This window comes from Stegostoma tigrinum, chromosome 2, assembly GCF_030684315.1.
Source record: "Stegostoma tigrinum isolate sSteTig4 chromosome 2, sSteTig4.hap1, whole genome shotgun sequence".
Lineage (NCBI taxonomy): Eukaryota > Metazoa > Chordata > Chondrichthyes > Orectolobiformes > Stegostomatidae > Stegostoma > Stegostoma tigrinum.
In genome coordinates this window covers 74,932,530-74,949,375 of record NC_081355.1, presented here as the reverse complement: position 1 = coordinate 74,949,375, position 16,846 = coordinate 74,932,530, and the positions used below count along the sequence as shown (strand labels likewise).

Genomic DNA, 16,846 nt, shown 5'->3' with positions numbered 1-16,846 from the left:
AGTGCCAGATGTCGTGGAGTTGGTGGAAAGTGTGAAGCGGACAAGGGAGTCACTGAGAGAGCGGTTCCAATGGAAGGCAGATAGGGGTGGAGAGGGAAATATATCTTTGGTTGTGGGTCAGATTGTAGGTGGCGGAAGTGGAGGAGAATAATATGTTGAATACAGAGGTTAGTGGGGTAATATGTGAGGACATTGGAGATTCTGTCTTTGTGAGATGAGGGCAGAGGTGCAGGAATCACAAGAGATGCAGTCAAGAGCATTTTCAACCACCAAAAGGGGGAAGTTGCATCCTTGAAATAAGACTACATCTGGGATGTTTGGGAGTGTGTACAGAAAGTTAAGTCTAATCATTAATAACACAAATATCCTTTCATTTGAAATATTGTCATTAATGACTGTGAAACAACCTGCAAACTGAATCATATGCAGTGTGGAGTCTCATTATTCAAAGTAGTGTGTTGTTGCTGGAGATTTTACATAAGTTTACATTTTTAAAAAATTTATTCTCCTTTGTTTATCTCAAAAAACAATGTCTGTTATTCTTCATGTGCCTCACTTGATACAGAATTCACACTTCTCCTCAGTCATTGTGCTGAACACTTTTCAATTATTAAATGTTAGTGGTTAAGGAAATGCTCTGTTGATTTTCTTGTTCAAAAAGGTCTCAAAATGCCTTGTTGCCTACAGTATGTAGTCATCAGCTTCTAATTCCAGAAATATGAGGTAGAAAACAATTTGAGCTGAAAGGTACAGAAATTGTCTAATTATTCAGGCACGCCATGACAGACACTTCTGCAGTAACTTTCAGCCTGCTGTGTTCACCTGCTCCTGAGGAAATAGAATATCCAGCGTGCCCCACAGTAACCAATGAGTGAGGAGTGAGGCATACAGTTGGTACTTTTTAAAAACAAAAATTGTACAAATAGAGCTAGTAAAAGCAAAATTAATAACCATGATAATATCAAAAATAAATCAGAATTCTGAAAGAAGTGGCGGCAACATATGTCTCAAAATCTGAAACAATAGACTCCGTAGTACTTTGGAGGTTTTCCTGGTTTACCACTTCGACATATCCTCAGACACTTTTCCAGGGTTTCACCTCACCCCAAAATTATGCCAGTAGGACAAGAGAATCCATAACACTGCAATATTGTCACCAAAGTTGTGAAAAGCAATGTTTTATATATCCATAGAAATCATGGTGTTTTAAGAGCACAATAAATAGCCCACATAAATGGGATTTGTACAATCAGATCTGTATTGACCAGTGCAGACTCAATGGCCCAAATGGCCTCTTTCCATGCTGTGAATGCTACGAGTGTCTATCTGCTATAATCATGTGACAGAACTTGGCAACAACCATCCACAACAATCTCCGAAGTCAATGTCAGCCAAGTACATCCTCATCAGCCTGGAATGATGAATTATTTTATAATCTGCTTCAGAAATTACTGTCCTCAAGAGAAACCATTACACAATAGAATTAAAAGTTTTCTCCATTTTACAGGACATGTTAATGACTGGGAAAGGACTATAAACAACTGGTTGTCTGCAATGAAGCCTTTGTCTAGAGGGTGGCTGCTTCTTCTCCCCAGGAGGCAAGGTCAAATGACTCCCAAAATATTGAAAACAACTACTTCTTGAATAAAAAGATTTTGTAACAGCACATAGTAAAGGGGTCACTGCTGCTCCATATCACAGTTAATGAATACTGATACAGCTGACTCTGGGCTACAAAGGGAAGGTTTATGGTCTGTTAAAAGCATCAGACAAACTTGGACTTCTGTTCTACAAATAAAGTTTCCTTTCATCAAAACAGTGAAGAAGTTACATTTTGTCAAAATTTCTTCAAAGATTTTTCAAAGAGATTACCTACAACCCAATTGTTAGCTGACCAACTAATCACTCTGACAAAGGCATTCCAGATGATAATGATAACTTTGGACTTTTGGGTGCAATCTTAAAAAGCAAGGGCTTTGTAAAATTGATATCCTTAGGTGTTTTCCTTTGCATTTAAGTAGTTATTAATCAAATCAATTTTTCTATTTCTATATGTCTATGTATGGTTGTGATATGTGCCTGTGTTGCAACCCATTCTAATCACCACATCCACCGCCGCTTCATGTTTACGAATACATGAACTAAACTATACTTCTGGATTTTAGCATTATCACAATATTGTAAAATATGCCAACACTGTTTCTCTTTAAAACAAAAAGCAGGTAAAAATAAAACTTTAAAGACAACAAGGTGGAGAGCTGGATGAACACAGCAGGCCATGCAGCATCAGAGGAGCAGGGAGGCTGACGTTTAGGGCCTAGACTCTTCTTCCTGCTCTTCTGATGCTGCTTGGCCTGCTGTGTTCATCCGGGTCTACACCTTGTTATCTCAGATTCTCCAGCATCTGCAGTTCCTACTATCTCTAAAAATAAAATTATAGTCTGCTTATGGACAGAATAGGGAGAGAAATCCAAAAGAACTGCAGAAGCTGTAACTCAGGAACAAAAACAAAGTTGCTGAAAAGCCCAGCAGGTCCGGCAGCATCTGTGAACGAAAAAGCAGAGTTAACGTTTCCGGTCCAGTGACCCTTCCTTAGAACTGAAACAACTGTTGTTGTTGTTGTTGTTGTTGTTGAGGGACAGAGATTTTCTAAAAATCTCACAATCTGTCCATGACAGCACTTAAAAGATAGAAGCTTCACATTTCATTTAAACCTGACCAAAGACAAAGAACTAAATTTACCGAGCACTCATAATCCAAAGGATCGTAGGTGCTTTCCTTGAAAACTTTGCAGCATTCCAAGAATTCATTGTTCATTTTAGAAACTTGTTCACTTAGTATTTTTCCCTTCTTGCCACCAAACTCCAACCTCTCCAGTTTTTGGAATTCTAGCATAGTAATAAACAAATCCTGCAATAAGAAGATATAGCATCACAAACATTTCACACTACAAAGTCCGCAAATATTCACTTCAACAAATGTTCATCAGTTAACAATAATGTGGGCATGCATGTTCCGATGGACACTTCTATTTGAGAGAGATAGAACCCTTTTTGAAAATGTGAATTGTAAACATACATAAAAGAAAGTGGGGAAAAACTGTATTCTCTGTAAAGTTTATTTTTTGCTAATTATCTGAAAAAGTGACTAAAATGTAATGTTTAGACATTAAATGCCAAAATCCAGACCAGACATATAATTTGTCCACATATTACTGAATATTCTCAATCATCTGTAAATGATCAACCTACGTTTAGTTTATTGTCACTAGCATATCTAATTCAAATTTGTACTATTTATGAATTTATGAATTATCACAAAGAAACTGGCAATATAGCAGCCCCTGTTAACTGCGAGGTTGTCAGGTACATGAATGCTGTCTCCTCGGAGGAATTCGAAACATTAACTTCTAAGGCTCCATGGTCTCAAGAAGGGACCCTAAGGCTGCCCCATGGCCCCAACACTGCCGCTAGTCAGATTTCCCCTCTGAACATCAAAGCCTGTCTAGTTGCTCCAGCACTGTAACAAATCTTCGACTATTCTGACAAGCACTCCTGTTATTCTCTTTATAGCCTCCATAGTCTAAGTGGCACGGTTAAAGCTGCAGAGCTGGCTGGCCTGGCAATGTGGAAAGTCAGGTAACATCCTTAATTGGACTGATGGGTTAGCAGTGACTTCAAGATTGGCTGCCCCTGAAGGACTGCCTCCAAAGTCCCACAGGGTCTGTTCAGGATTGGGACCCGGTCATGTCCATGCCATCATGACCACGTTCAGGCCAGAAAAGTGAAGTGCGGATGTGTAAGCTTTCAAATTATATACAAAAATAGGTATATATCTATTGTCATCCATTAGCACAATCTGTAATGTCAATCAAAATTTGCTAGAGTTAATAATATTCATAAAATAACAAGTTTGCAATATTTACCTCAAGCTGTAGTAGACGGTTGAAAAATCTGTCAAACCGTGAGAAAATCATTGATAATGGGAAGTCCCAGAGCTTGCAATCTTGTACTTTTGCATAATAACTCGCTAACTTTTCTTTGTGCTTCAAGAAACAGTCCTTATAAGCTCTGAAGATTTTCACAGATATTTGTACATGTACCAAGGACTCTTCAATCTCCTCTTTCAAAAGTTCCTCTGGTGACAAAGAAACAATTGCCTGGAAGGGAACATATGCACAACAGACATTTTAACATCATTCATCTAAAAAAAAGCACATCTAATTATCCAGATTGTCTCAAGGGCAAATAGGGACGGGCAATTATTGCTGGTCCAGCCAGCGATGCACACATCCCACATGTGAATCAAGAAACTACAGTATCATGTTATCAACAATCGGCTCTGTCAAGCTAAATGAATCAGAATTGCATCTTTACAAATAAAAATAAAAACTTTGTTCATAACATTTTGACCTGAATTGACCTATGAAGTTCTTAAATATGCAAAATTTGTAGCTTGAACTAAACCTTCTCCTCTTCCCACATGATTCCTCAACCAGAGATTTTACTGTAAAATGAATTAGTTGAAGAATATGCACCCTGTATGTGTGAATATAAGTCTATATATTTCTAAAATCTGTTTATATTAAAGTGAATATTTGGCCTGGAATTTTCAACTTTGACTAGTGGTTAACCAAATTAACATGTTGCCACAAGACTACACTTTACTTCTACAGAACATATTAAACAGCAAAGAAAATCAAATAAATTGAACACCTATATTACACTGCAAAATTACAATACCCCAATTATACTGAGCACTGTTATGTCTCATGCATCTCATAAGTTCAAAATAATCATGCTCTTGCTGTAGATTCAAATGATGCCACTTTTAATGTATTTCTTAGACCCATGTACAATGGAGTAATACATTGTTATTCAATACCCTGAATGCGGTGCAGCAGTAAGGCTATAGCATTCTGGATATTTCTGTGTCAATGTGCATGGACATTTTAGTCTTAAAGCACACTGGAATAATATAGGAATACAACATCCTTCATTTTAAAAAGCCGTAATATATCAAGATGACTGTTTCATTGATTATTATGTCCAAATAATAAAAAGAGCTATAATAATTAAAGTGAACAACTCGAGGGCATTTTATAATGAAATGAATAACTGAAGATGCTGAAGTGACAAAGTTGATAGATGAGGGAAGGGCTGTAGATGTCATATACATGGACTTCAGTAAGGCGTTTGATAAGATTCCCCATGGTAGGCTGATGGAGAAAGTGAAGTCACATGGGGTCCAGGGTGTACTAGCTAGATGGATAGAGGACTGGGTGGACAACAGGAAACAGAGAATTGTAGTGGAAGGGAGTTTCTCAGAATGGAGAACTGTGACCAGTGGTGTTCCACAGGGATCCATGTTGGGACCACTGTTGATTATGATATACATAAATTATCTGGAGGAAGGAATAGATGGTCTGATTAGCAAGTTTGCACATGACACTAAGATTGGTGGAGTAGCAGATAGTGAAGGGGACGTGCAGCAGAATAGTGATAGATTGGAGAGTTGTGTGGAGAAATGGCAGATGGAGTTCAATCCAGGCAAATGCGAGGTGGTGAATTTTGGAAGATCCAATTCAAGAGCGAACTGTACAGTAAATGGAAAAGCCCTGGGGAAACTGATGCAGAGACAGATCTGGGTGTCCAGGTCCAGTGTACCCTGAAGGTGGCAACACAGGTCACTAGAGTGGTCAAGAAGGCATACGGCATGCTTTCATTCATCAGACCAGCTACTGAGTACAAGAATTGGCAGGTCATGTTACAGTTGTATAGGATTTTGGTTCGACCACATTTGGAATATTGCATGCAGTTCTGGTCACCACATTACCAAAAGGATGTGGATGCTTTGCAGAGGGTACAGAGGAGGTTCACCAGGATGTTGTCTGGTATGGAGGGTGCTAGCTATGAAGAGCATTTGCGTAGATTAGGATTATTTACATTAGAAAGACTGAGGTTGAGGGGGTACCTAATTGAGGTCAACAAAATCATGAGGGGTATAGACAGAGTGGACAGGACGAAACTTTTTCCCAGAGTATGGGACTCAATTACAAGGGGCCATGATTTCAAGGTGAGAGGGGAAAAGTTTAAGGGAGATATGCATGGAAAGTTCTTTACACAGAGGGTGGTGGATGCCTGGAATGCTTTGCCAGCGGAGGTGGTCGAGGCTGGCACGATAGCATCGTTTAAGATGTATCTAGATAGATACATGCATGGGTAGGGAGCAGAGGGATACAGATCCTTAGAAAATAGGTGACAGGTTTGGATAGAGGATCTGGACCGGCGCAGGCTTGGAGGGCCGAAGGGCCTGTTCCTGTGCTGTAATTTTCGTTGTTCTTTGTTCTTTGTAACTGAATCAAAAGCAAAAACTGCTGCAGAAATACAGCAGATCTGGCAGCATTTGTGGAGAGAAAGCACAGTTAATGTTTTGGGTCCAGTGACTCTTCTTCAGAACAAACAGTATTTTATAGTTTGTTTTCCTTTCTCAAAAACATTATTCACTGTAGGACTTAGGTGGCAGACTGTTGTCCCTCTAAACCATAGACTTGGCATTCGTTACACAGCTCCAACATCTGTACTTTAAGCCCGGTGTAAGCTAGTCTTCGACTACAGGCCTTAGGTGAATCCACAGACGAAATAACTGCACAGAGGCCAGTATTCTGTCACCAAGTCTCCCTTTATTCACATGCACACTGTACATGAACTCTAACTAGCCACCACAAAGCCAGTCCCTAGACTGAGGAGATCTTTTCAATCTTCTGTTATTTCTGTCAGTCAGGGCTCCCTGATTAGCCCAGGCTAACAACCTCAATCCAGGATCTCAGTCAATGAGATCCACCCAGTGTATGTTCCAATCACTACAACAGGATTGCTTGAAAAAAAAAGGACTTTAGCTCTTTCATTGATTTGACACGGGATGCAACTGGTCTATTTTGTTTGCTTGTGTGGCCTGTCTGCATACTTTTTTCATTGTGTTTTAGTAATCGTTCATGACCGCCTCTATTTCACAACTTCAATATTGCACCTGCTCAAAGAATCAATTGCTTAGCTTGTTGGCTTTACACGCAACCACTGTTCAGATTACCATCAGGCACAATTGCCAGAGGATGTTGTTTGGTGCATCAAGTAACAGTTTCTTCGCACTGTCATGCTCGCCTGGGCATTTTAGCTTGCCAACCTTGATTGTTTTTGTCTGAATGCCACAAGAACTCCAATCGTGTTTCATCCTTGTTTGACATCAAAAGCCACTCACTGATATTCCTCTCTGAAAGGCTGAGTGGCTTGTTTCTGATCTTCACTAACATTACTACTGTTTGGTTTTTCAGAACATGTATTCTTCACATCAATAATCATGCTTACTTTTCCAGAAGGGGAGCTCTTTTTCTTCTATTTCTTGATTTACATCCTCCATATCAAAGACATTTATTAGCACAAGGTGAGAAGAACTATCAGATGAATCCATACGCTGGCTAGTGAGACTAAAATTCTGCTGAGCAGAAAGAAGCCAATGTTCAGAGCCGTGTTGATAATCCCAAGCCTGAAATGTGTCACTTGAATTCTCACTGGGAGAGCTAAAGCGTGTAGCTGCGCAGTGGGCCCCATGGTTGCATCAACATTCATCTTGATGTAAAGCAAGAAGGTGCAATTGCCTCCAGTTTTGTAATGGGTTAGTTTACCTCTTTATAAACGAATTCATAGCCAAACAAATGACTTCTCTCTCATAACGCTGCAACACAATCTTGGCTTCCATCTCTTGGAGCTTGCTTTCAAGTTTTCATTTCAGTTTTATGGGTATTTCACCTGAAAGATGACTCATTGATTTCTTCTCAGTATCAATGATGTGACACTCAAGACCTTCAAAGCATCCAATCATCTCAGCAAAACATTGTGGATATTTAGACCAATTTTTTTTCTGCTTCTGCTCTGACTGAGTACATTACCTTCAGCGCTCAGAGTGATCTCCGACACCTCATGATTGATTGAGATCAGTTCTAACTCTTCACAATTGTTCAGGATAGCTGGACCATTTGTTCCAGTGATACTGAACATTGAGTTTACATCTTCTCCTTTGTTTCTCCTTCTTAAATGGGTCATCCTCAGCTGTCTCACCTCAGTTCTCCTGTATAGTGTTTGCATGACACTGCTCAATTATGTGGCATGTCTCTTGAGAACTATTCTTCTTACAAATTTTCAGGCAAGATCTTACAGTCAACATGGAAACAGACCCTTTGGTCCAACCTGTCCATGCCGAACATAATCCCTCATTAAACTAGTCCAACCTGCCTGCTCCTGGCCCATATCCTTCCAAACATTTCATATTCATGTACATTTTAATCCAAATGTCTTTTAAAAGTTGTACTCACATCCACCGCTTCCTCAGGACGACCCTCTGTGTAAAAAAATTACTCTGAGAAGGTGGTGAGTGATGTTATTTGCTACTCTGGTCTCAAGTTTCAGTTTCAGCTTTATGGCTCAGCTTATTTTTTACTCCCTTCCTGATCTGAATAGTTCTATGAATTTATTTTTCCTGGGAAATGTCAGTTTCTAATAGTTCACATTGACGTACATTTTCTTTCTCACATCTATTGCACCTCAAAATCTGTCATCTTCCAGGATATTAGCATTTCCCTTCGCATGGTTGTCCTGTCTCTGGTAACTCATTAACCAACTCCCTTCTTTGTTCTGCACGTTCTTTCACAGCCATTGGGTTCTCCAGGGGCTCTGTAGTTTGATTCACAAGCAGGACATTTCCTTTTACCTGTGATCATGCGGTCATCTGACCTTTTAGATATCTTTCTCTGTATCTGGCCTGAAATTTTTTGTTGTTTTCACACTAAATCAGCTTGCCTGCTTGTCCCCATCTTAGCTAAAAGCTGGTTATCTGGATAGTCAGCAACCTCATCTATTTGTTTGTGTCATCCATATACAATCTATATTGGACTGACAGCCAGTTCTAAGGAAGGGTCAACGGACCCAAAATGTTGATTCTGATTTTTTCTTCACAGGTGCTGCCAGACCTGCTGAGCTTTTCCAGCAATTTCTATATTTTTTTCGATTTACTGAATCCATAGTTCTTTCAGTTTTTATTAAGATTGAGTGCTTGTTACTTCCAACCAATGTTTTTAAACTTCACTTTGCAACTACCTCATGGGAGCTAAATTATCAATCTTTCATTTGTTTCCTACAATTTAAATTTCCTGTCTGCATTTTTCAATCTTGCTAAGAAATTGTCACCAGGATCACTTGGTTCAGACTCTGAAATTCATATCAGTGAGTCTGACTGTTTGACCTTGGCTGAAAAAGCATGTTGCTTTTTTCAACAAAATGTCTTTTTTTCTGCCATCCTCACTCATCTGTCTGCTGTCCACAACAGCTTGTGTTATTGTGAGCTTGTCTTTTCCAGTCATAGCATTTTGCACATCAGGGTATGCAATGCACCAAATTGGCTTATCTAGCAGCATTTCAACCAATTCTTCAAATTTATATTTGTTAGCCTTGGTTCTTGTCTCAGCCCTTTAAGTTTGACTGATGGTTTGACTTTGGCTGGACATGGGCATTGAATTTCTCAAAAAACGTGTCAAGAGTTCATACTGCCATGCTCCCTGGTCTCCCAGCTAATATATAGATATAATCCTTTCTCAAGAATCCACAAAAGGCTGTAGATGATTATCCTCTTTTCAGTTCCTTTCAAAACTACTGGATGTCAATCTTCATTTGTGTTTAACCTTCTCAAATGTCTACTCAAACTCTCGACATTATTAGCTTCCCAATTCATCCTGAGCTGTGTATTCATAACTACAGCAATGGTATTTCAATTTTGCACAATTAACTCACTTTCTTTCCGCTCTCCAGCAATAATTTGAGTTGATTTTTCATAATCTAATTTGGTAGTAAATACATTTAAAATGATTAGTTACTAAATCATATTGGAATAATATAATTATAGAACAAGAACCACTACCATGCAGTAAAGTGCATAATAAAATGTTATTTACTAAATCTCTATCAGAAGGAATTGAATTTAGCACTGTGGACAGAAAGGACTCTGTTAATGCATTATGCCAAGTGATACAGACAGAAAGAAAAATATTGAAAAATCTTGGGAGATACCATTTTAGAAATGTCCATGCAGTGGGTAAATATTTTTAACTTGCAATTAATTCAAAATATGGAACTCTGTGAATGTATGAGCCATTGATGAATCGTGTGTTTCTTTCCTGAGACAAAAGAAGGAGCGAGATATTCTCAGCAGATATACACAAAAAGTACACTTCACAGGATTGACTAAGTCATCTGATGCATGGGAGGGAGACAGTAAGGTAGACCTAGCATAAGAAAATATACCTCTTCGTGCCATCATAGTGTTATGTAGTTGTCTTCCAATCTACACGTACTAGTACTAAAATTTATTTTCACATGTTTGTTACAAAGTTTCAGCACTGCTATCCAAGCATCAGTCCTCTTTTGGGGCCTTGCCACAGCAAAATAATAGCCCCAGACTGAAAATATTCTTTCACACATTGGCTTTTGCTGACTGAAATGCCTTTGAAGTTTGGAAAATGTTGCTTCTAACATGTCAGCCATACTAAGAAGTGGCAACCAGTCATTCAAAAGAATGTTTAAATCAAAGTAAATGAAAACATTGTAAAAATAAAATCCTGCAAAAGCATTACGGGATCATGATACTGATGGTTGTTCTTTGTTTAATTAAGGCCAATATCTAACTACCACCTTCATCTACACAAGTTTTTGTTATGTGGGTTTAGCAACAGATTAAAAGACCAAAGGAAAACTAATTTCAGATGAGGCTATGCTACGCTGGAGCTCTAAAACAGGCCTAACTATCCTGGAGCCCAGGAAAGTAAACACGCCAGGGATTCAACTTTGATGGATTCTTGATGACTCCTTCCAAAATCTAACTTTACATGAAAGTCAGGATAAGATAAAATAGGATACTAATCAACATTCACATTTTAGCAAATCTAATATCACCGTGCAGAAAAAGTGCCAACAGGAACGGAAAAAGTCATGGGATAAAGTAAACAGTTTTAAAACTACCTAAAGAAAAATCAGTGTCATTAAACTCAATACTATCAACATCATACTCAAACCACAAGACAGTAGAAGTATTTTAATTTAAATTTATAACGATTGCTTTTAAATACATACTTCTACTACGATAAATAAAGCTGAAAGCTAAAACACATCCCTATCCATCAGGAGAATCATGCAGTTAGGTCAGTCACTATAAACAATTTCAGATTCCACTCTTAAATTTTAACAATAATCTTTTATGTCAAGTAATTTAAACCATGACTGCTTCGTTATCCACACAGAGGAATTAATCAGTGTTTTTTAACCATTTATAACATAAACAAATCTTTCTCTGATACCAACAACTACCTTTTCCCATTAACATTCTCAGCCAATGCACAGGTTTTTTAAAAAAAACCTCGATAAAAGATATTTCTTCTGCTAATCACAATCATTTTGTTTAATGAAAGCTATGGGTCAATTTTACTCTTATTTAAAATTACCTTTTCAATCAACAAATTGCAGAATTCCTGCAGGAGAACAATGATGCGAAGAGGAACACAATAAAATTTGGAATGGCTCCAGATGAGGCAGATGGTGTGAAAAAGAGCTGGAATGAACACAAGGGTGTCTGCAAGTTCACTCTCTTGCAAAATTTCAATATGGCGATGCAGTGGTCTAAGATGGAGGTCGATGTCTTGGACTTCAACCAATGCTGAATAAAATTATAACATTAAGAATTCAATATGAGTATATGATAGAGAAACATGAGAAAACAATTCTAATAAAAGGTTGAAACAGAATTTTAAAACACATTTATTCATTGCTTTTCAAAATATGTATCTAGTTAATATTTTTGCTTTCTGCATTTTTTAAGCATTTCTTAAAACTTTTATTTGAAGGCTCCTGGCAGAAGCCATGGCTATGCTAATAAGGCAGGATATTTTTGGCCATAGCTGTGACCCTGTGAGCTAAGGTTAGATTCTGCATATGAATGCGTGCAGCATGCCAAGATTTCCTGGATGCATCAATACCTTTCAGTCAGCTGCACTGATAGGATATATTCCTTTACCTCCCAGCAAATTCTGCTTAGTAGCATTTGCTCACTTGATTAGAAAAACAAGAGAAATATCAATAGTTTAACTGAGGTGATGTTTAAACTGAATATTTACTTTATAAAAAACACAGGAAATGCATGTAAGTCTGTCTATACATTCCTGTGTAAGGGTAAAATAAAACAGAAACACATGCTCTATTGTTACTTTGTTTTTTTTATATAAAGCAGATAAAACTGACAGCAGTATGGAATAAGGGAGGGTAATAAGACAGAGAGACTGAACTGGAGAAAACAAATAATGTGGTTTACTTGTTTAATGTTGATCACATCAAACTGCTGTTAATCCAGATTCTAACAGCTCTGAGAAATTCTGAAGAGTTCTTGCTCAATGGGACTGCTCTCACCTGATTCCACACTAACTAAATAACCATAACCAGGGCATGGCAATTCTCTTTCCTCTCCAGCTTCATTAGATCTGGTGTCCTCAATGGGTGTAAAATCTAGTAATTCTCACGCATATGATGCCTCTTGGCAAAAATAAATGGAAAGCAAAGCAATATTTTCATTTAGAAACTGATAACAACCAACTCTTCTATCTTTCTCTCAACTCCTCCACTGTCCCAAAAGGTAGACAGCCTATTCAAGATCCAGTGCTAGTTCAGAATAAATTCTGACCAATTAAATGTCAGAAAGACTGAGTCATTGATCACTACAAGAAACTCAATTCTCTAATCACTCGTTCCATTGTTCTTCTAGGCAACTGTCTGTTGCTGAACCACATTGTTTATGAAATTCATTGAGATGAACCTCCAACCATATTTCTGTGCCATCACCTTGACCACATAGTTCTACCTCCATGACACTGCCTGACTCCACCACTGCCTCAGTTCATCTGCTGCTCAAACCATGCCCTTTTTTTTAGCTCTATACCTTACTATCCCAACATACCTCTAACCAGCCTTCCTTAGGCTACTTTCATACTACATTTCAAGTCAACAGGCTGCAGAGGCTACTGGAGTTCAGCAAAGATCAGTGTTCAGTCCTCAGCTATTTTCAATCATTAGTATTAACTTAGATGAAGAGGCAGAGAAAAGTACCTAAGTTTGCTGATAATACAAAGGTAGGTGGAAACAAGCCGTGAAGAGAACACAAAGAAGTTGTAAAAACATAAGGACTGGCAAATGGATGTGCAAGAAGATGGCAGATGGTGTACGATGTAGAGAAGCAAAGTTACTCACTTTGACCACAAAAACAGAAGAGCAGAATATTTTTAAAGGTGTTGCTGTTCAGAAAACTGGAACTTGTGCAAAGAGTGGAGAAAGTTAGAATGCAGGTGAAGCAAACTGTGAGGAAGGCATATGGCAGATTGGCCTTTATTACATGGATAATTGTGGCATACAAAAATAAAGAAGTCTTGTTAAAAGTGTAAAGGGCCATGGTGAGACCACATCCATAAATAAAGTGACATTTGTATTGGTGAAGGTGGTGAATATTCATTAAATTATTTTTTTTGTTGGGGGCGGTGTGCTGTGATCCTTTGATGAGAGATTAAATTGGGCCCATACGTTCTGGAGATTAGAAAAATAACAAGTGATCTCACTGAAATGTGGAAGATATTGAAAGGTCTTTATAGTGGTGATGCTGATACATTGGGCAGAATTTTCATTTCTGAGGCTAGGAGTAGAACTTTCCCTTGTCACAAGAGATGTGGACAATGGCAAAGAATTTAGGACGGCATGATGGCAATGTTTAATTCATAATCCTGACATGAATTAAGAAATTTCATTTTTTTTCCCTTAGAGTTTAAACAGTAAGGTCTGATACTTGTTTCTGAGCAATGACTATCTTGTTCCGACACTTTTGCATCTTATTAATAGCTCATCTTGCCTCATGTGCTGCATGGAAATGATTACATCTAAAAGTCAAATGGGGCCTGACCTTAGTGGGTGAAGAGGGATTATGGTCAGCCACCAGAGTCAGACAAGGGGCTCATCCGATCGTAGTCCAGGTGACATTCAGGTCCCTGGTCCAAACAGAGTCCGAAGATCAGTGTCCTTACACTCTGGAGATTGGGCCACAGTATTTCCTGCAGGTCAAGGGCAACAATCAGGTCAGTTAGGGTGCTGTGGTGACAATGTTTGGGGACTGGGAAGTGCTCAGTCAGGTTTGCCCTCACACGTTAATTCAAGGCTTGTGCCTATTAATAGTCGGGGCTTGCAAGTTTTGAGAAGATTTGTAGCTCAGGTTGAGGTTCTGGATAACAAAGTGTGGAGCTGGATGAACACAGCAGGCCAAGCAGCATCTCAGGAGCACAAAAACTGACGTTTCGGGCCTAGACCCTTCATCAGAGAGGGCGATGGGGAGAGGGAACCGGAATAACTAGGGAGAGAGGGGGAGGCGGACCGAAGATGGAGAGAAAACAAGATAGGTCAAGAGGAGGTAGAGAGCTGACGCCGCCGACGGAACCCTGCCCACAGCCGACGCTGACGGAGCCCCGCCCACAGCCGACACCGACGGAACCCTGCCCACTGCCGACGCTGACGGAACCCCGCCCACGGCCGACACCGACGGAACCCCGCCCACGGCCGACGACCACATCGCTCCGGCCACAACCTCCACAGCCAGCAACCCCAGAGAAGACAGCCACACTGAGCTCTGCCGCATCTTCACCATCCCCCCAGACCTCCCACTGACTGAGGACGAACGGTCAGTCCTCAGCAAGGGGCTCACCTTTGTCTCCCTCCACCCACACATCAACGAATACCAGTCACGTTTGGACATCGAGCAGTTTTTCTGCCGCCTTCGCCTCCATGCTTACTTCTTTAACCGGGAGCCTAACCCTCCCTCCACTGACCCCTTCACGCTCCTCCAACACAAGTCCTCTTCCTGGACACCACCACCAGGCCTCCTACCCTCCCTTGACCTCTTCATCTCCAATTGCCGTGGAGACATCAACCGCCTCAACCTCTCCAACCCTCTCACCCACTCCAACCTCTCCCCCGCAGAATGGGCAGCCCTCCGCTCCAACCCTAACCTCACCATCAAACCCGCAGACAAGGGTGGCACAGTGGTAGTATGGCGCACTGACCTCTACATTGCCGAGGCCAATCGCCAACTCTCCGACACCTTCTCCTACCGCCCCCTTGATCATGACTCCACTCCCGAGCACCAAACCATCATCTCCAACACCATCCATGACCTCATCACCTCAGGGGACCTCCCACCCACAGCCTCCAACCTCATTGTTCCCCAACCCTGCATGGCCGGTTTCTATCTCCTTCCCAAAATCCACAAACCTGCCTGCCCTGGTCGACCCACTGTCTCAGCCTGTTCCAGCCCCACCGAACTCATCTCCACCTATCTGGACTCCATTTTCTCCCCTTTGGTCCAGGAACTCCCCACTTACGTCTGTGACACCACCCACGCCCTACACCTTCTCCAGGACTTCCAATTCCCTGGCCCCCAACACCTCATTGTCACCATGGACGTCTAGTCCCTATACAGATGCAGATGGCCTCAAGGCCCTCCGCTTCTTCCTGTCCCGCAGGCCCGACCAATCCCCCTCCACCGACACCCTCATCCGCCTAGCCGAACTCGTCCTCACCCTCAACAGCTTCTCTTTCAATTCCTCCCACTTCCTACAGACAAAGGGGGTGGCCATGGGTACCCGCATGGGCCCAGGGTCTGCCTGCCTCTTTGTAGGTTATGTGGAACAGTCCCTCTTCCGCACGTACACAGGCCCCAAACTCCACCTCTTCCACCGTTACATTGATGAATGTATCGGCGCCGCCTCCTGCTCCCCAGAGGACCTCGAACAGTTCATCCACTTTACCAACAACTTCCACCCCAAGCTCAAGTTCACCTGGGCCATCTCCAACACATCCCTCACCTTCCTGGACCTCTCAGTCTCCATTTCAGGTAACGAGCTAGAAACTGATGTCCATTTCAAGCCCGTTGACTCCCACAGCTGCCTAGAATACACCTCCTCCCACACACCCTCCTGCAAAAATTCCATCCCCTATTCCCAATTCCGCCGCATCTGCTCCCAGGATGAGGCATTCCACTCCCGCACACCCCAGATGTCCACGTTCTTCAAGGACCACAACTTTCCCCCCACAGTGGTCAAGAACGCCCTTGACCCCGTCTCCCACAATTCCCGCAACACATCCCCCACACCCCGCCCCCGCCACAACCGCCCCCAGAGGATCCCCCTTGTTCTCACATACCACCCCATCAACCTCCGGAGACAACGCATCATCCTCCGACACTTCTGCCATCTAAAATCCGACCCCACCACCCAAGCCATTTTTCCATCCCCACCCTTGTCTGCCTTCCGGAGAGACCACTCTCTCCGTGACTCCCTTGTCCGCTTCACACTCCCCTCCAACCCAACCACACCCGGCACCTTCCCCTGCAACCGCAGGAAGTGCTACACTTGCTCCCACACCTCTTCCCTCACCCCTATCCCAGTATTGTATCCATTGCAACCAGTGTGGCTTCATCTACATTGGGGAAACCAAGCGGAGGCTTGGGGATTGCTTTGCTGAACACTTCCGCTCGGTTCGCAACAAACAACTGCACCTCCCAGTCATGAATCATTTTAATTGCCCCTCCCATTCCTCAGACGACATGTCCGTCATGGGCCTCCTGCAGTGCCACAATGGATGCCACCTGAAGGTTGCAGGAACAGCAACTCATATTCCGCTTGGGAACCCTGCAGCCCAACGGTATCAATGTGGACTTCACCAGC

General features: G+C 41.4%; 1 protein-coding gene across 1 annotated transcript in view; it reads right to left on the bottom strand.

Moving 5' to 3' along the window:
• The window catches only part of LOC125461085 (dynein axonemal heavy chain 11-like), a 466,228-nt gene that overhangs the window by 406,850 nt on the left and 42,532 nt on the right, over positions 1 to 16,846 (bottom strand). Inside the window, exons 6-8 of the mRNA XM_059654665.1 lie at positions 11,543 to 11,754; positions 3,926 to 4,159; positions 2,743 to 2,910 (exon numbers count right to left, since the gene is read on the bottom strand). Coding sequence (XP_059510648.1) covers positions 2,743 to 2,910; positions 3,926 to 4,159; positions 11,543 to 11,754 — 614 coding nt within the window. The remainder of the gene's footprint in view (positions 1 to 2,742; positions 2,911 to 3,925; positions 4,160 to 11,542; positions 11,755 to 16,846) is intronic.